Here is a 25,916-nt window from a genome sequence, read left to right as displayed (position 1 = left end):
CTGTATCACGGTGGCAGACGGCAGTTAGTCTGCGACATGCCGCGCGAACACAAGGTGGCCGCTGCCGAGCTCCAGACGCTCAGCCCCGCGTCCGCGTCCGCGCCCGACAAGGATGACCGAGGTATACAACTCAAGAAGGAGCTCGGACTGCTGGACGGTGTCGCCATCATTGTGGGTGTTATCATCGGAGCCGGCATCTTCGTGTCGCCGAAGGGTGTTGTCCTGGTCAACTCCGGGTCGGTCGGTCTCGGCCTGGGGGTATGGGTGCTGTCCGGCGTGCTCTCCATGATCGGGGCGCTATGTTACGCAGAGTTGGGTGAGTCAGCTTACCGAGTTTGGGGGTAGAAAGTAGCCAAAAATTAGTTTTTGTAATTGTATTTCTGAAAACATTTTCAGAACGAGGTATTTCATGTTTGTGCAGGTTTTTAAGAATCCCTGTTTCCAACATAATTATTATCCCACGTTATATTACTCGGGAAAATTTGTGCTGAATAAAGGCGTTAATATTATTCGAAGAGGATATTATAGCTATATAACCTTGTATTTTAGTGACCACCATGTTCCATCACTAATTCCTCCTTCCATTGTTTGTACAATGACTCCAGTGGTTTTGTGTAGCTTTAAACAAACACACGTTTGCCATATCACTAATTTTAAATCACAAATTTATAAGTAATACTTATAACGTCAATCCCTCGCTTTATAAAATCTAAGAGAAAACATATACAAAAAGTTCTTATGCACAGCACCATTTTCATAAAAAATTTTATCTCACTGTAATAACGGTAATATTGATGGTGGCCTACAAAATTCATACACAACGAATCATAAAAGTTACATATTTAATAGTATACCGCATTTACCCACAGTGAGGTTTTGCATTTATAGGCTATATAGGTTACAATGTGAATTGAATGTACATTGAATCTTTTCAATGTAGCTCAGTAATTCTATAATAATATCATTGTTATCGTGGAGTATAAGAGAACATTCAGGAATATTTTCTTATGAATGGCCATACTCTGCGAAGCATACAAATACATACAAGGCGTTAGTATAGAATGCTTATTTTGGAAATGCAAAACCCAAAATAAGCATTACTATACATGCATTAGCATTAGCATTTTTCTTGTATGTATTACTTGACGATACGAGAAGTTTTAAAGACTCTAGTAGTGAAACCAGAAAGTAATTTTTGACTTTGTAGGGGAGAACAGGAAAGAGGTGGGCGGGGGAGGAGACCCTCATCAGAAAAAACCTTTGAGATTTTAACTTATTACAATGAAGCCATCTAGATCTTCTTTCATCACATCTTAAAATTTTTACTTGATAGGATGGATCACAGTTTATTTGTCACTACCATTACTACGAGTATTATTTGCCAAAAACAAGTTCTGTTAGGACATTTTGATAGTATGCTGCCTTCTCTCCAATAGCAATAACCAAGAGATAAACCGAGCTGTAGAAAGTAGATGGAAATGGTTATAACTTGTTCAGAGTATATGGCGTAAACTTATGTCTATCTTACTCTACAGACAAAAAGTGTCGTTGCATTTATTATAAGTTTTTGAAAATATAACATGAGGCAGTTGGGATATCGCTCTGCGATGAGTTATCACCCCCAGTGAGTTTTTATGGGGATGAAAAATAGACGACGCGGTAAGGCCACTGTTTGCTTGCAATTAAATTTTATTGCACAATAAAGACGGAAGAGCCGTCCTGGCAAACAAGTGGTCTTTCCACTTCGCCGAAGACCCTGTTTTGTGTGCCTAGGGGAGACTGAGAGGGTCGACTCGATCGATGTCGGAGTGTGAACACAAAGGTTCCCCGTGAACTATTTAGGTTTTGGTTTGAACTTGAAATTTTATTCGTCAAAACAGTTCAATACACTATAATAATGTTGGAAAGTGACAATAAATTCATCTCTAATTAGTCGTAGTGACTTTAGAAAAGGAGGGCAATTTTTGAGCATTGCTCGGGTACAGATCAAGCTAACGGTCGGAAAAATGCACCGGAAAAACTCTACTGATTAGAAGTTCCGCTACTTTGGGTTTCACTGATTGAGGTATTTATGAATGAGTTATAATGACGATTTTTTGTATCATTACACGGTAGACGAGTATATAATTATCGGAAAAAATTCAAAAAAATCACTTTCGGTTGGGAAATAAAATACACCTGAAAAACTCTAATGATTAGAACTTCAACTACTTCTGACTTTAGTTATTATGGTAAACGTGTGGTATTTTTAATTGAGTTGGGACGACGATTTTTTGTTGTCATTAAACTGTACTCGACTACCTATATAATTATCTAGAAAAAATCACTTCCGGTCGGTAAATACCGAAGAAAAGCACTCTGCAGATTCAAGTTTTGAGTTGAGTAGTTGAGGTAAAAGTGGTACTTAGAATTATGTTAGGACGTTGATTTTAGGTATTAATTCAACGCCGACTAATACATATATACTTATCCAGAAAAATCGTCGTCCTAAATCAATCGAAAACATCACGTTTACCTCAATCACTGAAGTCCAAATGAGTTGAAGTTTCTAATCAGTTAGAGTTTTTCAAGTGTATTTTCCGACCGAAAGTGATTTTTTATATTTTTTTCGATAATTATATACACGTCTACAGTTTAATGACACCTAAAATCAACGTCGTAACTTAATTCTACGCTGTCATTTTACGTCCCCAAGACGAATTGAACGAAGTAATCGCCAATTTAAACTGTTCGCCGTGTTTACGGTTCAGGTTACTTTGCGTGACCGCGCCCTATAAGAAATACCGTGATTACACTACACTATCAGAAAGGCCGAGCCCAAAAGTATCGTTTGATACTTTATGATTTAAACGAAAAGGGACAATTATATTTTTAAACAACGGTCACTTTAATCAAATTAAATCAATCAATTTAATGTTTGCAGATAAGAACAATGATAACTCTCCTTTTTTTCTCCTGCTTCATGCTTTATTTTTTAATATGTCTTTAAAATTTCGGGATGGGTCCGGACCCCCTGGACCCTCCCCTTCGCTACGCCACTGAACCTGCATATAAAACGTGTATGTATAATGTTGCGTATAAGGGCTTAATTGTATGTACAAAAATATTTCAGCCAATGATTGTCCCCATGTGTCACTATTTTTGTCACCGTGTGTACAATACGAGAATAGGCTGCTAGAAACTAGAATACATAATTTTGTCCGTCAAAGTCTCAGGGCCAGAGCTCATGTGTAAACAGATTGTGCAGCTAAATTTAACCATGTATAATATAGTCCTTGTAGTTTAGGTCGCTGCGACGGTGGCGGCGGCAGTAAATAATGTAGCAGAAAAACTGCGGTACAGAACTGCGGTGTGTTGGTGTCGCGGAATAATCCCTCTTACTGAAGTGTCAATTTTATTATTTGCTGTGTATTTGAGTAGGTGGCGGTATCAAACACTCGAGTCCACACCACTGCTGAATGATATCTGTAAATATATGAAAGAAAATGTTCACCAAAAGTCAAGGTTTTTTTAGAGCGTGTTTTAATGTTTTTTTTTTTTTTTTTTTTTTTTTAACAGAAACAATATGGTTTACACACAGAAGGATGCTACAGTCATGTGTCACTAAAAATAGAACACTACTCTTCATCTGGTATAAAAAAATGTCGTTTTCTAACACTTGAAGACGATAAATTTCTGTTTTTGCCTCGTTTTTTCAAATCAGTTACGCACCCAGAATATTTCACTGGGAATCAGAACTGCTCCGCAATATTATATGCAACGTTGATAAAAGAATTGTGAAGAGTAACCTAAATTTTGCTTTCAAATCCAAATAAAAAGTAATATAAGAGATTTATTTTTCTGAACGGCAGCCAAGACTCCTTCAAAAGTCAAGTAGGGGGTAGCATGCGCAAAATTAAAAATGGACGTGTCGTACTTAACAAGTATTACTGAGAATACATGGCTGAAATCTAAATCTGACATTCTCATTGAAACATCCCTTCCCACCATAACAACTTAGAACACTCGGTTGCTCCGCAGTGGTTTGAGATTGTGTCCTACAACATCGGAATGCACTTAATTGTGCATCTGATCAAGACAATGAGAACACCCCTTCTCTCGATTACACTCGATTTTGTAGTTTAGATCTCTTTGATGTCGAAACAAAACTACGAAAAGAGTTCGTCTTGAACTTCTTTGTCACCGACTTTGTTTTATTTCTTCAGACGGATGTGACTCCAGATTCCAGGAGTCAAGTCTGTGACAGCGTCAGATTTCAGACGCTGCACTACGCAGAATGTGAAATAGAGCAGAACTAATTGAATCAATCTCATTGGATCAACCCTCCATTTTGATTTATATTTTTCTGTACGATATATAGCATGACTACAATCTGCTGAGCGTGTTTAATTAAAACGTTCATTGTTAAAAAGTTTTAATTTAGGATTGGCATATCAATAAAATGTCAACTTTACGTTTTGGGGTGGGGGGGGGGGGGGGTGGGGGGGGGGGGGGGTGGGGGGGGGGGGGGGTGGGGGGGGGGGGGGGTGGGGGGGGGGGGGGGTGGGGGGGGGGGGGGATATCAGTAAACTAGTCTCTATTTGTATGTTCCTGTGTTAGGAGAAAATACTTATAACTTATGTTCTGTTTGTTTTGTGATAAGTTAATTCAATTTAACAAAACCCCTTCTATTATTCATATTTTCCACTAAAAGTTAGTAAGCAAAAAATAATATGTATTTTTTTTGTAAAAGTTTGTGAGAAACTGTCTTAATGAGTCAAAATATAGATTTTTTAATATATGTTTCTATCAGCTACAATATTATTGTATAATTTTGAGGTATTTGTTTTTTGTAAACACTAAACATATTGACAAACTAATGTACTAGTTACATTTAGTGTATTAGTATTCTCAAGTAAACATTTCTCTTATAGAATACAGTAAGGAACTTGCAAGATTTATCTACATAGAGAGCACTGGTAAATGTACATATATTAAGTCACAAAAAACCCTTTTTGAACATTTGCACAAAGAAAGAGTGTGACTGGGCCAGTTACAATAGCTGTCCCTGTATTTTCTAGATGAGGGTACCCATATGAAAAGCCAGTGTTATATCCATCTATCCCATTAATTATGATCAGTCCAAGTAGACTTGTCACAAATCTGTGTTGCCTTGTTTTGTCCACTCACTTAGGAGAATAAACTCTTGAATACTACAAATCAACCACTTGGTGTTATGTGGACATAAGTACGTCTGACCTTGGAAAACAGCTGATAATAACAGGTTTCAATAATTCCATTGGTTTGAATCCATTTATAGGCCTGATCCCGAATTTCCATGAGTAAATTCGTCCCAGTAGTAATAAACGTAGTAATATTTTACATGTAGAATATAAGAAAGTTCCTACTTCTAATTTCAATATTAAAAAATAATTTTGTTGTTGCTTTGTTTTCCTGGGTAGACCTTATTTACCTTGTGTTGTTAAATTTTAACTCGGCTCCTGCTCTGCGTAAGCTAGTAGTTTTGGAAAAATATCAAAATAACTTCTGACTTTTTGTCACAGAAATTCCATAATTTTCTACCTGAAATTACTCTTTAGGATGAGCTTTTAAGTAACAAGATGGTGAAGAAAATACAAGTCTCTAAAAATATATTCTTCCAGCCACACATTGCTTAGATGTAATGATTGTTTCTAGTCAGAACAAGTAAGACTGGTGATCATATCATACTGGTGCATTTGGGTTGAGGGTGATACTGGTGGAGGTGGAAATCATATTTGCCAGTCAAAAGACATACTATAATCTCAGTGATCTGGTACCATTTTGAGGTGGAGATGTAGATGGCTTATCTTCTACTATATTTGAACATCTGATAAGAAATATCAATTAGCTCTTCATGAATTGAAATTAAAATATTTTGATTCATAAATGAACATAAATGCAATGTAATTACTCAATTAATCCCAGGAAGATTCACTTCTGGTTGTTAATACCTGCCAGTAGAATGTACTGGCAGTATCATATCAGTATCACTAACTGCAAATGTTGAGGTATTGAGTTAAAAAAGTCTCGTCAATAGGTATAGATTTTTGTGGAGGATGACTGTTGAACGGGTGGGGTTCTCTTATTGTTAAAGGTTTCTTCAATCGTAAATCTGAGGGATTATTGTCTCCCATACCTGCTTTGACTGGAGAGCCTGGAAGACGGCTAGCCTTCTCTTCTTCCAAAGTGACATGACTGATGTAGTACCTATGATCACTTTTCATGGGATCTTGACAGGATGCGGCCCCTACTAACAACTCTACACATCATGAATATGCTATCACTTCGGAAGCAGTGCAAAGGTTCTTGTAAAACTCAATGTAATGAGGGTTTTCCTCATCTTTTTGTCCTAAGCAAAGAAAAAGGAGAAAAAGGCCATCCCTACACAATCCAAAAATTGATGGGACACTCAAATTTCCTCATTCATATGTTTCTGTACATCTGGAATACCTCTAGTTATTTCAAAATAGTAATACAGAAACAACTATTGTAATAACTTGTCCTCTTCACAATCCTTCTTTGTTGTTTGGCTTGTTCAAGCAAATTCTTTTAGTTTACTGTGACTTATTACGTGTAACTTTATTACCAGTTCATTATCATGAGTCCTGCTAGTTCCTTATCAGTTGTGAACTTGTTTGGCTCTCAATCCATTTCAAACTTCTCATATAATATAGGTAAATATAATTGGAACAAATGTGTTTAAAACACAATGTGATGTTCAAAAGTTGGATGGATAATATATATTTATTTTTAGAAGTATGTGAGTTTTGTAAAAACGATAATTTAATTTGGGATTTGAAATAAATAAATATCAGTTTGTTTTTACACATTGTTTATTTTACCTTAGAAATACTAATATGTTTATGTGGTAACAAACTGACAATTAAATTCATCTACTATGATTGAGTTTGAAGATGAGAACTGAACATAAAGATATTTATAATATTATATTTAATAATAATTTTACTGCTTGAGCAATATTCATAAACCCAACTTTTTTATTTACACCATTCTTGGTGAATCCAACAAGTTTAAGGATATCACACTGATACAGTTAATAATATTATTACAACAATACATTTATTAGATAAATGGTATTGCCGTTTATACAGTTAGCACATGGATATACACAACATATTAAATTAACAGCTGGTAACCAAGGCATGGCAGGAATGCTAATAAAAGATAGGTACACTAGTTCACACTACATTATTATTTAGTGTTTATGAGGATAGTCAATAAACAGATAAAAATAGTTTCTTTTTAATAAATAAATACATAAGTGTATGATTTATAATGTTTTCATTCTTCATTTCGATCTATAAAGTTCTGGAATTAGAATGTTTTAACAAAATTGCCTTAATTTTTAGGCTGACAGGATAAAAAAAACTGAGTTTGATGATGGTGCATGCCATGCCATGGGTTGACAATATATTTACTAAAACACTTTATAATAGGAACTAACACTTTAATAATAGAATGAGTGTCATATGCTTTAATTTTATTACTGAAAAAATAAAAAAAGAATTATAAAAATCCATTTTCCATCGACCTTGTCATAGAAATATGAAACATAACATATAAATCACTTCTTAAGTCACATGTGCAGCTTAAAACACTAACACAGTGCTTACCAGTTCAAACTGAATTAAAAAAATCATGAACCGGAAGAATCCACCAAAAGTAAAACCACTTGGGCAAAGGCTGAAAGCGATCAATTGTAGCTAGTCATTTAGCCAACAGCAGTTTCAGTAAGACTACTCTCATAGAACCAAGTATCACTAGTAAGTAAAATCTTGTTTTGGAGAAAATTATATGGAATTGTAAGGCGAGTGCAATACAAATTAATTTGTTCCTTACCTTAAGCAGATCTTGGTTATACCAATTCTTGGGGAGGAAAATGCTAGTCTGATAGTACTTAAAATCAAACTGATACTGAGACTCTGATAGAAATGTAAAATTGTGTCTCTTTCTGAAAAAATTGAAAAAAGTAGGACTAAGCATATTAGAATGTCGGTTTCTATGATAAGAACCGGAAGGATAGCTAACCATATTTGGCTCAAATGACTAACCATATCACACAAACTCCTGGCTTGTAAAATTGATAAACACTTGAAGATTTTAAAATTCAAGAAGATATTCTCCAGATGACTGATATTTGTGAGACCAAGATCTTATAGTTGACGTTTTTCAGATTGAAAAGGCTGCAACCCGCATGTCTGGTTTACATAATACATGGATTACATCTTGAAAGTTAAAATTAAAAGAACACATCATTGTGACAGTTTTACACATATGTGCATATTATTATGTACAAACAGACGATTGTGATGTTACAAGTCCCTTGGTGCCCTATATCTCGACGAGTATTTCGTCCAGTGACTTGCGAGAGAGATTGGGAACAGTGGCGTCAGGTGCAGGGTAGCCGACTGGCAGCAGCAGAGTGAGCCGCTCAGACATGGGTCGGCCCAGCAGCATGCGTAGTGCGGGACCACAGTTGAGCGGTGTACTGGTCAGTGACACCAGGCCTGCCAACTACACAACACACAGAACTATTAATAGTAACCAGTTGATTGATGCATTTGACAGAAAACCATTTTCACATATAAATATATTTTTTTATTTTACTTTTTTGGCTCTTTGTATTTGTATTGTATTGTCTTGTATTGTCTTGGGTTGTATGTATTGTCTTTATTATTGTTATATATTTTCTTCTTGTTAATCTATAATTTATTTTAAACTTTGTTTTTCATTTTATACATATAATGAAAAACAAAAGTTTAAAATAAATTATAGATTAACTAGAAGAAAGTATATGACAAGAATAACAACAAAGAAAAATAAATCATAAGGATATAACTACTAACTATATGATGGATAATACTAGTAAAATATTAATCAGTAATAAATGGAGACATAACAAGAACAAAAATCAGAGAGAAAACCTCAACAACTAATAGAAAGTCATGATATTGGCAAGCACCAGGGTACACCCTTCATGGCAGCCAACAGACTCTTCCTTATAGTTGAAACAGCAGTGTGGAAGAAGTCGATATAGGGTAGAAATAAGTTGGCTTTGCACTGCATGTGAATCACTGGACTGTTCATCTCGTAAGCTGTTCCGTGGTGGTGCCTGGCGAAGAGTTCAGTGTTTTCTAGTTTCTGATGGCGTGTGGTAGTCTACCAGTTTAAGAAGCCCAGGACAGTCAATCAATTAATAATCTTGTACAAAAAGATAATGTCTTAGATGTCCTATAGCTTTAAGGTTGGAAGGTTAAGCTGCAGATCAATGTCATTAACCGGCACATCAAGAAAGGGTAGTTCAAACACAGGCCTACTATTCGAAGGACCTTGTCTGATTCCTTTATCCCCACCTTGTTTTGATCATGTAATGTATGCTACAACATTCAGCATATACATATTGTTTATGAACTTTCGAGTAATTCTTGTGGGATTTAATGTTTGCATCTTAGCAAACAAAATATTTTATATAAACATGGGTCAGAAAAGCTAAGTTTAGTTCACAACACTTAGCTATGGTGGGAAGGGTTGAAAGAATGCGAATGTTGAGTTTAGTTCCATTTCACGGTTCACTTAATGTGTACCTGATTAGACAATGCAACATCTTTTCATTGGATTACACTAAATGGATGCTGGGTAAACCAGACAACTCTTTTTTAGTCTAGGTGTGAGTGCTTGATGTCAAAACAATGCAAAGAGTTTGTTTTGAATGTCTTCGTTAATGGCTTTTTTGCATCTCTTCAGACGTGTGGACTCCAGATCCTAGGAGTAAAGTCTGTGATTGTCCTCCACTAAGAGAAAGGTGAAATGGAGCTAAACTCAACATTTGCATGCTTAGTGTACCATTCATTTGTATGTATGTATTCTTCAGATTTTAATTTTAATTTCAGAAACCAGTAAAGGTGAAACATTCAAAATTGGCACTATAATTTTTCTTGCAGTCTTCCAGATTGTATCATTAACATGTCCATACTCAGACCGGTTTTCAAACAAATTTACCGGGGCTCAGGTTGAGCCCTGCCACACATCCATGGGGTGGCTTGGGCACGGTGGCAGGAATATCTTTAACCCACCGAAAAACGCCCCTAGCCGCCCAGAGGTAAAATAAACAAATCATACCCCAGCGTTGTGACATGCACAGGTCAGGAATCACAACAACCAAGTTGTGTGTCAAAACCATGTGCACTAACTCTAAAACATGCACTTAATATAAAATAAAACGCATGCACTTAAGTTTTAAGCACAAGGTTTGGGAACTTTGTAGGAAAACTCTAAAAGAGAAGGTATAACCATCTTGGAATTCAAATCTTCTTTCCTTTTCAAATTCTTGTCCTTTTGTCAAATGTACTTATTAACAAACAAAGTGTGGTGTAGTGTTACTAACATGGACAGCAGTGATGAGGATACCAGAAGCGATAGCTACACTCTTCTCGTTGTAGTAGTGAACTTTGCGGGCCCCATCATCTGTAAAGCTGAACATCTGCTTGAACACCAAAATTAGGTATGGAGCTGTTGTCAGATACTCTTTCACCCAAGAGGTCTTCAGTGGCTTCAGGTCAGTTGTCCATTTCTTACCTAGAGAAAAAAGTTTTTAAAATATTCAATACATTGTTTATTTAATAGTGAAGATGTTTTGTGGGGAGTTAGTTGGCTGGGTGTTAGCAGAGCCTATTAGTTTTGGGACTAGAAAAATATAATATCTGTCTGTTGGTATAATATCTCAAAAATAAACTGACATAGAGGTTAAATTTTGTATGAAGCTTTGTTGCTATATGAGAAATACTGAGTTAAATATTATGGTGCATGTCACTCCATATGATTTAGCTGAGCATAAGCGAATATTTATACATTGGTCTTATGGATTAACATGATAGCAACGAGAAAATAACATATGTACCTTAACTATCCCAACACGTACAACAATAATTTATGGTGACTTGGTGTGTATACTTTTATTATTTAAACACTGATATGAAACCAAATCTAATGAACAAAAATGTGAATGTATCATGTGGCAAGATATCTCGAGAAAGATTTCATCTTCAACTTCATTCCTACATGGACAAGAATGAGTTCTATGATGTTTAACTTCGGAATTTGTCTGAGCATTGTTGAAGCATATCACTCAGTAGGCTGTTACAATTTCAGTTTTATTTGCTGTATGATTGTCTGTTGTTCTATATAATGGAATGAGCTATAGACTTGAAATAAGCTGTGTTAACTAATAAATTATAAAATTGTAATAAACACAACTCTAAAAATTAAATAATTAGTGAAAGTTTAAATTATAAGTAAAGATAATTTATAAATTTAACACCAGATACCATACTAATGCAATTTATAGAGGGTAGTCTATTCAGCTACAACACACTACACATCAACTGGTTAACATGTCAATAAATAAATATAGACTATAAATAATTAATGGATATATATTGTAGTATAGAAATAGAATATAGAACACAAAGCAATGTTAGTTTCTCAAATACTTTGCTCTTTTGGTCTTAAAGGTATGTACTGGTAGTCCTATTAAGTATGAACTGGGGAAGGAAAAACATCTGCTAGACCAAGCAGCTTAATATTTTTAATAGCTAAAGCATTTTGAAAGAAAATATGAATGGACTTGTTAGACTATTAAATTTAATTATACTGTTAAAGGTACAAATGCCACATACACAATGCATTCATATAGTACAGTAGGAGATGTATAAGTGTGCCCACGACCTTGGCCAGTGAAGGTGGTGGTGAGATATGGCGCGGGGGAGAACTGCTTCCGTTTCTGCAAACATAAGACTGCCACTGCTTACCATTCATACTCTCTAGTGATTATATGCAGACCAATGTTTTAAGCATGACTGTACAACTGTGGTCTGTTCCGGTCACACACACAGCCTTGTGCTTCCTGCTGTACTAGATAGTAGATACATATACCTCAAATTAAAAAATACATTTTTTAGTTGCTCTAATAGTCACTGTTATATTTATATCAAAGGAATTTTTATTAAGCTATTATCACAGTATATTCTTGTAACAACAGTGTATAATATCTGTAATAGTGACTTATATTTACCCATTCTCTTTTCATAGTTGATTTTTTCCTCTTCTTCAACAATTTCTCTGATCTTCTCCTTGATTTCTTTATCGGACACCACAACATATGTCCATGGTTCAGTGTGAGCTCCGCTAGGAGCAGTGCCTGTGAAGTTTTAGCATAAAAAATATCATTTAAAAAATTAACTTTTATAAATTAATAGGGCTGAAAGCAAGGGATTGTTACTGGTTGATAGGAAAATCGGCTATCTTCTTGAAAACTATCTTCTAGGATTCACTGACTGAAAGAACACATAAAAGAACAAGTTTTTTCACTTAATTAGCAATGTCCGATTGCACTTCAATCTTTCTCAACCAGTAGAGAGCATTCTAGTTGTATGTTACAGTGAATGCTGTTTTCAAGGTAACCCTGATGATTGTCCTTTGTCCTCTTAAATAGTAACAATAACTTTCATAAATGTGAGCCACACATAATGTAAAGTACTGCATAAAATATACTGTTAAAATAATACATAATTGTGTATATTCTGTATATACCAAGGATTTGTATGTATTCTACTGATTCGGGCACCAGATAATATATGATATTGTAGAACTATGTAATTTAACTGATAAAATCACCCATGTATAAATATTTTAGATTCTGTACGGTTATCTATATTTAGAGTCTATCTAATTCATAAATTCATGTTCTGAGTGAGACGTGTACAATTGGGTTAATTTTTTAAGATAAGTCACTGTCCTTTTTCTAATGTTTTCAGTGCTAATTAGTAGAACTGACTTAAAATACAGAACTTGATAAAATTGGGGAGTTTTTTCTTATAATAGTTTAATTCTGAACAAAGAGAAAACTAATTTCATCACTTTTTTAATTAATTAAGAACCGACTGTAAATACAGAAGTTCAGAACGCTGTAATGCAACAAAACATCATGATAATTAGTATTTCAGCGTTATTTCTCAACCATCCAAGATAAAGCAAAATTTTAAATTTAAAAAGTTAATTTTTAAGAGAACTATTGATAGATGTAATGAAAGTCATATTTTGCTATTTGAATTTTTAGGTTTTGCGAGTTTGAAATATCCTAAATTTAAACTATTTACAAAAATTGGAAATGTACTAAAAGTGAACAACTATAACATGTTTTTAGAAAGAGTACTTCTTTATTAATATTGGATAAAGATTTGGACTTGCTAAGATTTGGATTTTTATGAGGTTAACAGTAAACACATTATGAAACCGTACAACTTTGACATTTTAATCCACCCATATACGAGAAGCAAAATAAATAAAAACATATTTCAAAACGATCAGCAAATTTACTCCTTTAAAATGAGGTACAGCTTGACTATGTTTCAAACATGTTTAAAAAATTACCCCTTCCCTCAAGTGCCATTTTGGGGTATTTTTGGGTGTTACAAATTTTTTTCAGAATTAATTTAAGATTAAAATATGGAGGTTTTCGTTTAAAACAAAGAAGGCAGGTTCCTCAGTTCATACACTATACATCGCGATGTGTGATATGCCTCAACCTGTATGGATGGCAATATCGCCAATAGATTACTTCAGAAGGTTTTACTTACTGATCTATATTTTGATAAAGTATCATTAGAGATCAGCCTTGGTTATATGATTTTGTAATACATTCAACTCTAACTGACCAGCCGCCTTGATGATGTTGTGGATCACCTCCCGAGGAACAGGATCAGGGCTGAAGAAGCGCACAGTTCGCCTGGTGTCCATTTGCTGGTAGAACTCCTGGGAGCGTTTGATAGACTCCTCTGGTGTGATACGGGTGAAGGAGAACGGTACATGCTCCAAGTCCCAGGGCAGAGCACTAGCCAAGTCAGCTGCACCTCCTTCCACTGCATCCATATCTTCATCATAATCGTCCCCCACGAGCTCGTCATCTAAAATTTATAAATAACTTTTATTCTGATTTGTTTCCTAAAGTAAAAAAAATAACTAAAATGTTTCTGATAATACACATAGAGGTTGCAGCTGACTTCTGTAGCGAACAGTTTTACAGATTATGCTAGTCCCTGATAACTTATTGAGCAAAGACGATGATGATGGCAGCAAATTTAGATGAGGACTCGACAAGAGTGTTATACTTCACTTTAGAGTAATTTTTGACTTACAAGAAAACATTTTGCACCCATATGAGTATTTAGAGGGAGACTTTGTCTGAGGCAAAGCCAGTTCTGTGTGACGATTTGTTTACCTTTTTAGAGTTATGATCCTTTTTGATGTCCTCATTTTGATGAATTAAATGTAAAATGTTGGGTTTCTTCTATTATAGGTTGGGGCTTATTAAAAATAACAGAAAAGTTAGATACTTTTCTGTAATATATTTAAAATCACTGTTTATATTGTTTGCTTCTAAATAGAAGTTAGAGAAATTCGGCGGCGTCCAGAGTCTCTTGCATTTATGACTCTCTTCTTATCTTAAAGATTGAGATCAAAGTGTAGGAATGAATTGTTTCAAACAAAAATTACAATAGTTCACAGTGTCCATCAGGGTTCTTTTCTGATTTATGAATGTAAAGTAAATTCAGTTATCCAAAATGGAAATCTAATTCAATATGCAGATGACATGACATGACTCTATGTCTTGAAATGTCATCATTCATAGAATTGAATTCATACATTCAGGATTTCTCTGAAATAAATTCGAAAACCAATCAGTTGAAATCTAATGATGATATATTGTGGCCTATTGTATTTGTTGATGGTGTCCTCCTATTATAAGAAGCAGGCTCCACAAAGATTCTTGGGGTGTTCCTTGATAACGGACTAACCAGGAATGATCATTTTAATAATTACTGTGGTAGAGCTGTCTCCGCCATATACACCCTGCGTCACCTAGCAAAATTCTGTTCTCCGAAAGTCTTAAAAATGCCCTGCTATGGCCAAACACACTCACACTTTGCAAATGGAGTGAGACTTTGGGGAAATTGTGCTAAAACCAAAACAAAGCATGTTTTCAGGATTTGGGATGAGCCTGAGAGAATTATTGGTAAGTAAAACTATAGGGAGTCATGCAGAGAAACTTTCAGGGGGTTGCTGACTCTGCCTTACCCCTTTTTTTGACATGTTGCTGTACTACAGATAAAGATTTAATTTGGTGTACAGTAGGGATTATGGTTCTCCATTATAAAGCTAGGCAGGGACAATTTCTGAACTCATCTGTCACTATCACATCTGAAAGTATAAAAACTCCAACAATCAAATTCAGTTTAAAAATCCTCTCAAACACCTTTTGGAGTCTAAAATGTTTTATCCAGTTGATGAGTTCATGGTGAACCACTGGAATTTCTCAAATATGCTGGATCAGAGAGACTGTTACAGCAATAAATGTGTGCAATGTAAGTTTTATTATGTTTATGTATAGATTTAAGATATTTCTAGTTTAATATGAATTGACGACTGTAAAATTGTGAAAAATGAAATAATATATTGTTATATACACTTCCATATAGCGCGTAACAAAAACGTTTCATGCAGCAACAGATTTTGGCTTTGGGTGATGTATCTTCTCATAGAATGTTTCATAACTAAAGGTTACAGCTTCAAGGTAGTATACAATTTTCAATTTATCCAAACTTAAGATGAGCGCATTTATTCTATGGATAAAATCATACTGCTTCTTTATGGCATTATGTAACATAACTTTTGGATTGCCATTATTTTAAGGCAAAAATGTTTTTAAATTGACGATAGACAGCAATCTTACAGTTAAAATGCAGTCATTACATTCCGTTAGATAAATTAAATGTCAACACTACTAGGTGTAGCATAGAATGTTAAATAAAAAATAGACCATCGGCTGTACCAAAATGTTACTAAAAACAAATATGTGTAAGGGTATTTTCCTTATAAACACTATTTTAATCCAATTCTTATTAATTCATTCGCTGGAGCCAAGTTGAGAGTGGATAATAACCAAGTGATTGGTGAGGATTGTGAAGCTGTGGCTGCAAGGTCAAAACCATTGGTATTTGGGCCTAAGTTGATTATGTGGGTTCAAATTATGTATGCAATTACAGCACTGTTATCAGTACCTCAGTTGTGCCGACCCTCTCCTTTATTGTGTTAAATAAGATACAAAAATGATAAAAAAAGGATCTCTTTATTGTGGTTTATGCATATGCTTAAGGTGTTTTAGGCATATGTATAAAGTTACATTAATTATAGATGTTTGTTAATGTTAAAATTCTGTGTATAATGTAAATAAATAGATTTATTTTTAATTATACATGTATGTATATATATGTTAGTTTACTTTTTACGAGGTTAAGTGGCAGAGAGGACTTTATAGTCCTAACTTCGCCTCTAATAAAGACATTTTTCATTTCATCAATACAAGCCTATACTCATGTGAACGGTCAGATAAGGGCCAGAGAAGACTAGACAATAATAAATAAATAAATGGTGGTCAATTTTAAAATATGTAGAATTATACATAACATTTATGTGAGTCATTAAATGTGAAGTCCACAATTTCTATGAGTAAATCAATACAAGAAGATGGTCATGTTATTTAAATACACTCAATATGTCAAAAACCATTCAAGATAAAAAAAATAGTTTTTGACAAATTGTTTAGGAAATGCTATAAGTATTCCAGAACACTTTTAGCTTTTCTCTAGGTTTATAAGTAATGGAGTTGTGATATTTTTTAGTTTAAATGGGTGCCATATTTAAACGAAATTAAGAAACAAGCTGGCCAACAAACTTAGCCAATATATTTATACAATAAATCTTTGTATAAAGTTTCAACTTTTTTGATTCTTTTTGTACAGATATTGTTTCCTCAGACCATGTTATATATTATAATAAATAAATATATATAAATATATATATATAAATATATATATATATATATATATATATATATATATATATATATATATTTATATATATATATAGTTTTAAACAGGAAGTGGTTTTGTTTGATTTTGTATTTTAGCGTTGGGTGTCTTGTTAAAGTTATGCAGAAATTTTCCTGATGTGATATCATAAGGACAGCAAAAAAAAGTTTAAGGAACCTTCTGTGAGGTGTGCAACCACTAGGTTCACATTAAACGGGCAAAGGTTTCTATTAAAGGAGGGCTGACTTCTATTGATTCTACTTCCATGACAACTCGCACAACAGATATGCTAAAAGCCGTTTAATATATTGATTTGGTATCATTGTTTGCGATACTTGTCAGTGCCCCCTGCCACACTTACTGAGGCCTGCCCAACTGATAGTTATCCATCAACTACTGTTTATTGTCATAATTATCAACCTTCCAAATTGGAGATTCTCTTTGTTGTTTCACATACAGTGTTGTAATACGCCGAATATTTCCTCAGAGATCATTATTATAACAGGAATTTTCTGTGTGTATATTATCAAATTATACAATAATTAGAGATTTCCAAAATGTATAAATATTAATATATTGATTTACTTTTATTAATACAACAACATAATTAAATATAAGATAAATTCTGGAAACAAAATCAGGACTACTGTGAACCTTCTTGGGAGTACCATTAAGTAAATGAAAATATACTTCTTAGTGCCATAATTGCATATTATAATAATGAATTACTATACTAGCATTAAAATAGACACTAGATTACATACAGATTAAAATACAGTTTTGTGGTACATTATTCCCAAAAAAAGCAAAAGATCAAAATAGTAACAAATAAATTAATTAGTAAACTTACCATACTATTCTTTTTTAAAACAAAAATGCATAAATGTACAGTCAAATATTCATATTCAAGTAAATACATTATTTATAAGATTCTTAACTGTCAAAACCATGCACAGGTTAAAGAAACTATGAATTTGAATAAACACTTTCAACTCGTACAACTTAAATACACAATCTATGTACACTAACACTTTACACTCATACGCTAATTTTTATACTGAAAGCAAGTAAACTAAGCCTATTCAAAAATCACAAAGAAAAATATAGGTCACTGGTGTAGTTTGGTAGCTTTGCTTTGTGTGATCAGATTTTTGGGGACCTCTGGGGAGGATTGTGTATACCACATTAAAATAATGGAGGGTCTAGAGACTCTTCCCATGGTTAATTGAAAACAATTAAAATTTATTGAAAAACAGGAGTTAAAATGTCATGCGTAACCACTTGTCCTTTTGAAGAATGACATATTTTTATAAAATTCTTGTAATTTTATTTGGAATACTATTGAATTAATAAACCATTCTGTGGTAGTAATTAATGTTGAATTATCACAAAACTTGAATGTAATAAAAATTATTGTTAATTAAAAAAAATTATAAATGTTTAAAATGTTTTATAACTTAATTTTAAAGGTTTTCTTAATAATCTTTGTGGTAAGTGTTATTTGAGTAATGAAAGGTCATGTTTGTGTACAATGAAGTCTCACAATCCGGACTGTTATGAATATTGCGATTTTAGATATTTATGTTATTTGATATTTCGTCAACTTCATGTGCTTAATAAACTTACACAATAAAGTCCGTGTCACATTTCCAGTTTCTCACAAGATGTTTTGCAGTCTCGCATACTGCATAATTGTCCACGGACAAAACTAAAGCCAAAATTGTATTAACGACAGTGTATTCGATTCATTTATACTTTTTCAATTTTAAAGAGGAAAATTAAGTTTTATAGTACATAAAAATTGTGTTTGTGAAAGAAATGCAACGATGTTGGGTGTTGCATCAATCACTAATAGGAGTACACATTTTCTTGATGTAGATTTGGACAGAAATAAGAATTCAACTTGATATTTATGCCTGGTTATACAGTGGATATAGTTTCATTCACATCACATTTTTAGTTTTTTGCTGTCATATTATTTGTGATATTTGCCTCATGATTTGTCTCAAGGAACATCATCATTTTCTAATTTTTATCTGCTAAAAGTAAATAATTAATATTAATAGCAGTAAATTAATACACGTAGAAAAAGATTTACTTGCAATTTACAACAGAAATCATGTGTGGTAACTGCTCCAAAGCTGCAACCATGTCAGTTCAAAACTAATACTGTAAACTACTCTGGTTCTGAGTTTGTTCTGAAACGTACAAGCAGAAATTATACTTGTTAAGAACAAGAACGCCAAAACGGTTCGGAAACTAAGCCACTGCTTAGAACCACTTCATTGGTACAGAAGTGTGGACACATACAAGCAAATAGTTCCGAAACGAATAATTCTGCTAAATGGCATGCAACATCATTGCGACTGGAACAGGAAGTGTAGTACTTATGCAGTCAGACTGTTTCGAAACGAACAACTCTGATTGAACATGCGGCAGTGATACGGAATCTGGAATAAGTACCATAGACTGTTCTGAAATAAATATTTTTACATCGAGACGTGAAATGGAGTCTTGGACTTATTAATGTCATGATTACTCTAATAATAACAGTTTTCAATGAATAGTTAATTTTACAAGTAAAATATTGGAATAAAGTTTCTTTTATGTTACAACTCCTTGAGTATAACAACTTTTACAGGATTTGACTCCCTTAACAGAAAAGATTTTTAAAGGAGAATGTCACACTGTGCATACTACTGTGTCCACATGACTAAATTAGACTGTTCCGAGTTAAACAACGTATTTATATACTGACGACGACAAACATTCAACCACCAAGTTCCAGTGTCAAAGTGTCATTAACAATCGATAATTTAGTTTTGTTTTATAGTAGTATTTGAGGCAGTGCAGCTCCTAAGTAGCTTGTTTATACATTTTTGTATTGGTAATGTGATGCATTCTGAAGGAATGACAAGACAATATTTACCTTGGTTCAAACTTTTCACGAATCGACCCTTGGTTAATTTATCTTTCTATGCAGTTTAAAAAGTCTCCTTCCATAATCTATTTTTAAAGATAAGATAAACAAAGAACAATCCAAACAAAACATGAGAACATATTTTTGGATTTCTTTACACAAGTAGGTGACTTTTCAGATAGTAGTCAGGATTATTATCACCGATCTAAGATGACGACTAAAGACTGATATTTTTATTAGTTAGCAGAGAAATGGCCATGCACATACATACATTGTGTACTGTGTTGAAGATATCAGCCACTCGGTCTGTCCATTCAGCACGAGATGAGATACGGCCAGAAAACTTACTATGCGTTACAGCGTGAGTTTCATACCCTCGGCTAGATGTTTTGACATGGAAAAGAGGTTCGGCCAGACTACGTACTTGTGCGCCGCGGTGGAGGTATCAGCTCTTCGGCCAGATTGATCAAGATGGAAATAAGATTCGGCCAGTCACCTCATCTTGTGGGTGCGGTGGGGGTGAAAGCTTCTCGGCCTGATTGTTCAAGATGGAAATAAGATCGGCCAGTCAACTTACCTGTGGGTCGCGGTGGAGGTGTCAGCTCCTCGGCCAGATTGTTCAAGATGGAAATAAGATCGGCCAGTCAGCTCACCTGTGGGTCGCGGTGGAGGTGTCAGCTCCTCGGCCAGATTGTTCAAGATGGAAATAAGATCGGCCAGTCAGCTCACCTGTGGGTCGCGGTGGAGGTGTCAGTTCTTCGGCCAGATTGTTCAAGATGGAAATAAGATCGGCCAGTCAGCTCACCTGTGGGTCGCGGTGGAGGTGTCAGCTCCTCGGCCAGATTGTTCAAGATGGAAATAAGATCGGCCAGTCAGCTCACCTGTGGGTCGCGGTGGAGGTGTCAGCTCCTCGGCCAGTTTGTTCAAGATGGAAATAAGATCGGCCAGTCAGCTCACCTGTGGGTCGCGGTGGAGGTGTCAGCTCCTCGGTCTGATCGTTCAGCACAGTGAAGAGATAACGGCCTGCCACGAAGCATGCCAGGCCGGCTACGATAAACGGCCAGTATTGGGTTAGGAACGGCATGTACGGCAGCATCTCGCTCTCCTAGACAGAAAACATTGTCAAATAACTATGTTTTACAGTGGAATCAGACTTTTTGTGTTTGAATAGCGTCGTTTCCTTTGGAATCTGTGATCCTAAAACACTGCAACGTTACGTTATGTTGACTTGCACTCCATGCGGCGCGTTGTGTGTAGATAGTAGATAGTGGATAGTAGATATATAATCAACGTAATATAACTTATATATGTATATAAAATAAACATGAACGTCCGATTTTGCTCTTTTATTGAGTGGCCGGTGGTGATTATCTCTAATCAAGCAAAAGGAATTTATGAACATTGATTTAAATTCTCTGCAACTCTCGTCTATTGCTGTACCGGACGTGGATATCTCTCGTGTCGCGTCTTCGAACGGCAATATAATATAATACCTAGGCATTCCACGAGTCTGCCATAGTTTTTAGTGGAATCCCACTTCCAACAATTGATCTGCTCACACTGCACTAAAATCCAGGAAGCATTGCAATTCGCAACTGGGTGATAACAAGAACCTTTACCTCTTTGTTTGAAGGTTATTTTTTTGACGATGGAAGGATTGTGAAGGAAAACAGGATTTTTCCGGACATTTGCCATCGTTAAGTGAAACAAGAAAACAGTAACACTACGTTTCGAGATCTGCAATCTGATCTCTTCTTCAGGTAAAGAACTAACCTAATACATAATTACAAACTAGGTTAAAATAAACAAATCTTACTAAAGCGTTGTGGCACGCCTGAGTCAGGAATCACAACCTACATGTTGTATGTCAACTTCACTAACACTAAAGACATGCACTTAATAAAAAAAACTATACAAAACACTAATCATTAAACTAAAACTACGGAATACAGGTCACAATAAGTCTTCACTCGTCTACTAACCATCTACGACCAGTCGTAGATGGTTAGTAGACGAGTGAAGACTTATTGTGACCTGTATTCCGTAGTTTAGTTTAATGATTAGTGTTTTGTATAGTTTTTTATTAAGTGCATGTCTTTAGTGTTAGTGAAGTTGACATACAACATGTAGGTTGTGATTCCTGACTCAGGCGTGCCACAACGCTTTAGTAAGATTTGTTTATTTTAACCTAGTTTGTAATTATGTATTAGGTTAGTTCTTTACCTGAAGAAGAGATCAGATTGCAGATCTCGAAACGTAGTGTTACTGTTTTCTTGTTTCACTTAACGATGGCAAATGTCCGGAAAAAACCTTTACCTGTACAACGTAACATGCTTGAATACTGCTTGGTTGGGAAAACCTTTGTGCAATTTCTATTTAGCGGATAACGTTTTACACTATCAACATCAATGTTGAAAAGGGCGTACCAAAATAAAATTTAATTATACTCAGTATTTATATTTATTAATTTAAAAATTTATATGGTTTTTGAACCAATAACCAGTTGTTATAGTAATATTAAGAATTATGTCCATAAAACGTATAGCGTAATACGTATCCTTTAAGAATTGGAGAACTCTTGGCATAGACTAATAGTATGAAATTTAATTTGATTTACTAAGCTCTTTAAATTTAAATATTTGTATACTTTGTTTTATTTTTATACAGACATGCTTTAATTTCTGTATTTGTAATGTAAATCTTTAAACCGATGCTTAAATTGTCACAGTTATCAATTCTTAAACATTTTAGGATGCCTGCCATTTTGTTACAATAGGACGAGAAAGAATATTTATTATCCAAGGTTTATTCGACTAGTAAAAAGTTTTTTTATCTTTTCAGGCATCGTTTTTACAAAACGAGTATTACACTTTTGTAATATTTCCTGTCATTTTAAATCCCATTTAATTTCAACGTAACCTATTTGAAATGGGTAGATCTTTGAAAATGTGACAGCCTATGAAAATTCCCAATACTTTTGTCTGTAGCCATTTGAAACGCCGTGGTTATGCGACACTAGCGAGAAACGAAGGAAACGCCAATTATAAATTTATTACAGAAAACTGTTATACACGTATTATATTGAATAAACTCTGACATAACATAAAATACAACATTTTACATAAAATTAATACAAATGAGACAGTTACTTGATTTAAATTAATTAAAACTCTGAACAAAATATTTCGTATAGTAGAGCTATGTATGCTTTAAAGAAGAGAATTAGCTTAAACGAACAAAATTTCTGATACGCAATCCCCATATATATGTGGAAAGTTAAACGTAGTTTTCCCATATGTCTATTATCTGTATAGTCAAAGGTAGGATGGCATGCTTTGTCAGTGCTGAAGAGTATTGACCTTCGTTTTTACTCTATGATATCGGTCATTTATTTGGCCATTGAATCATTCCAGCTGATATTCTTATCGTATGATAAAATTTGTAAATAAACTTGAACTTTTAAATGTAAACATATTGTATAGTTGCACTTAAATAGAGCAGTGGTATCGTTAAAAGGGGGGATCAATTTTTTCTGTTTGATACTTAAAGCAGGTCTTGCACATTTATAATAGCACGGGACCAGAAAATCAATAGTCAATGTAATCACTTTGATTTCTTAACATACGAACTCTTTGATGCAATTCTTCAGTCCAAATTTTAATTTTGTCGTATTAATGTTTGTTTTGTTTTATTTAAAATAATACATATTTGAGCTGAGCTTGCATTGATCTTTTCGATGACTCCTTACAGAGATTGAGATGCTAGAGTGCAGAAAATAAACTTTGGGGAGGAGTACAATTATTTATAGCAATAAATTTAAATACTGCATCTTGAATGGTACTCAAGATGTAGCGCGAGCAACCAGACAAACACACACTATTTCTGGTCTTCTAATTAACTAACTTAGCGTAAACTCAGACATATATTCACACTATAAGAAAGTGTTACGTCTTATTGATCTAATCGAATAAGTCTTGCATAATTTAAAATATTAAGACAATTGACACACTGGCATTAATTTGAGTCTTTTCATAATTAATGAACAAGAAGTTCCGTAAAAAGTGTGTGACTATTTAAAGAACCTTTTATTTTTCATTGTGAACTATTTTTTTTTACTAAAAAAGAAGTTATTTGTTGCTTTCGATATGGCGAATAATAAATATGGCGACCAAAATTCAAATCCAAAAGTTATCATATTGATCTAAAAATTATTTGTTATGCTAAACATTTGTGTTTATAAGAAATTGGAGAAAAATGTTAAGCTTGACTATTGAACTTAGGCTTTTTTCTTTACCACATATTTCTAAATATTTTACTAAAATGTAATTTCTAAACGCTGCTTGTCCATAAAACTACGTGGAGTTTGTTGTATACCTGAATTGATTTATACGCAAAGGATGATTTAACAGTTGTCGAAATATATTTTAAAACAAATTGTAATTTAACGAATTTCATTGAAAGTGAAAGAAAACAAACTTGTGACAACTGTCGATGGCCAGGATCATTACTACAGTTATTGTGTATTTAACATGATCTATTATTGAAATTCGCTAGATATACAATTCACAAATATCCTTTAAAGAATAACGATCATGGATCTCTACACAGTACAGAAGCTAGTAAACATTATTCGCATGTTAGACAAACGTTGTCAGAAAACAATCGCAAGTAGTTTGTAATGTTTTTAAGAAGAAAAAGGAGTAATTAAATCATCTTTAATCTTCAGTTCACGTTCCAATGTGACTTTAGCATACATACAACTAGTATTGGTAAAAGTTTGATATAATTTGTCATGCATATACTGTACATACGTTTTCGTGTTTAGAATAAAATAAATGACATGTATCACAAAATGTATGTACGGTCAAACTGTATTTTGGCTATTTTTAAAGAGACACACTGTATGATTTAAATAAACTAACTTAGTTTTTATCGTTATTACAACAAATCAAAAACCATTTAGTAGAAAAAAATATTTTAACAATGAAAAATTCTAAAAATTAAAGTAACGCACAGGAAAATATGGAATTATGTGTAGTCGAAAACATAGTTACCAAGAAGAACTTACCATGAGTTACCAGGCGCACAGGAGAGTTACCAAGTAGGGGCGCAACTGTCCACACGGCTGTCAGCGGACCCTGGACATGCGCCGAGCCTGACCGATTGTTTAGTATCGATATAACCATCGATGGTATTGGCAGTTGTTTGTCAATATCGAGGAAGTTTCGCCCTATAATATGGCAACACTATTGATACAATCTATATTTCTAATGTAATTACTACATAACACTAAATGTATTTATAACTGAACAATATTTCTTCAAAGTGAAATACTCCTTCACGAATAGGCGTACTTCAAAAAGCATATCTTTCCTCCAAAACGAATCTTTAAAGTAGTCTAATGATACTAGTGGGAAATAGGATGGGGTTTTTTATAAGTATTCGTCCATAAAAATAAAGGTTACCTAAATTTAAAACGTCGATATTAGAACATAATACGAGAAATACAGAAAACCGAATAAAATATAAAGGTGCCAACGTTTTTTAAACGTACCGATATTTTTAAGAATACTCAACATTTATACAATCAAATTCTTATTTAGTTAAAAAATAATAAAATTTAAACAGCACCTATTCACTTTTACTTACAACATAATTAAATGTATTTGCCGCCAAGATTAATATTTACACATTTATATGAGCGACACTGATTGACAGTAACGATTTAGGACATTGCCATTAATTAATTAAATGTCTGTAAATCATAACTGTTGGCAGCGATTTTAGAACAGAATACAGTTCGTTCCTTTTTACGTGGTGTTGTAAAACATCCATGGTAACGGTTTTGAACTTTGAATATCGATAATAAATGAATCGGTTGTTCATATCGATATTTAAAACATGCGTATTCGATACTAAATTGTATTTACTGTATCGATATCTTACCATCCGGTCCACACTTCATTGTTGTATCACCGCGTTGGCCGTGACCGCTATGTCTTCGCGAGAGAAAGCGATATAGGACAAGA

General features: G+C 34.1%; 1 protein-coding gene across 1 annotated transcript; it reads right to left on the bottom strand.

Annotated features, from left to right (window-relative positions):
• Nucleotides 1–7,579: 7,579 nt before the first annotated feature.
• LOC124365288 (iodotyrosine deiodinase 1-like) lies at nucleotides 7,580–25,111 on the bottom strand. Its single transcript, XM_046821256.1, has 6 exons — nucleotides 24,956–25,111; nucleotides 20,845–20,992; nucleotides 13,755–14,003; nucleotides 12,113–12,238; nucleotides 10,427–10,617; nucleotides 7,580–8,556 (listed from the first exon to the last, which is right to left on the bottom strand). The coding sequence occupies exons 1-6, from the start codon at nucleotides 24,956–24,958 to the stop codon at nucleotides 8,374–8,376; spliced, it is 900 nt and encodes a 299-aa protein (XP_046677212.1). The 5' UTR covers nucleotides 24,959–25,111; the 3' UTR covers nucleotides 7,580–8,373.
• Nucleotides 25,112–25,916: the final 805 nt, after the last annotated feature.

The sequence above is a fragment of the Homalodisca vitripennis genome, chromosome 6 (assembly GCF_021130785.1).
Source record: "Homalodisca vitripennis isolate AUS2020 chromosome 6, UT_GWSS_2.1, whole genome shotgun sequence".
In the NCBI taxonomy this organism is placed as follows: Eukaryota; Metazoa; Arthropoda; class Insecta; order Hemiptera; family Cicadellidae; genus Homalodisca; species Homalodisca vitripennis.
The sequence above is the reverse complement of the archived record's forward strand: the minus strand, read 5'-3'. Positions and strand labels throughout refer to the sequence as shown.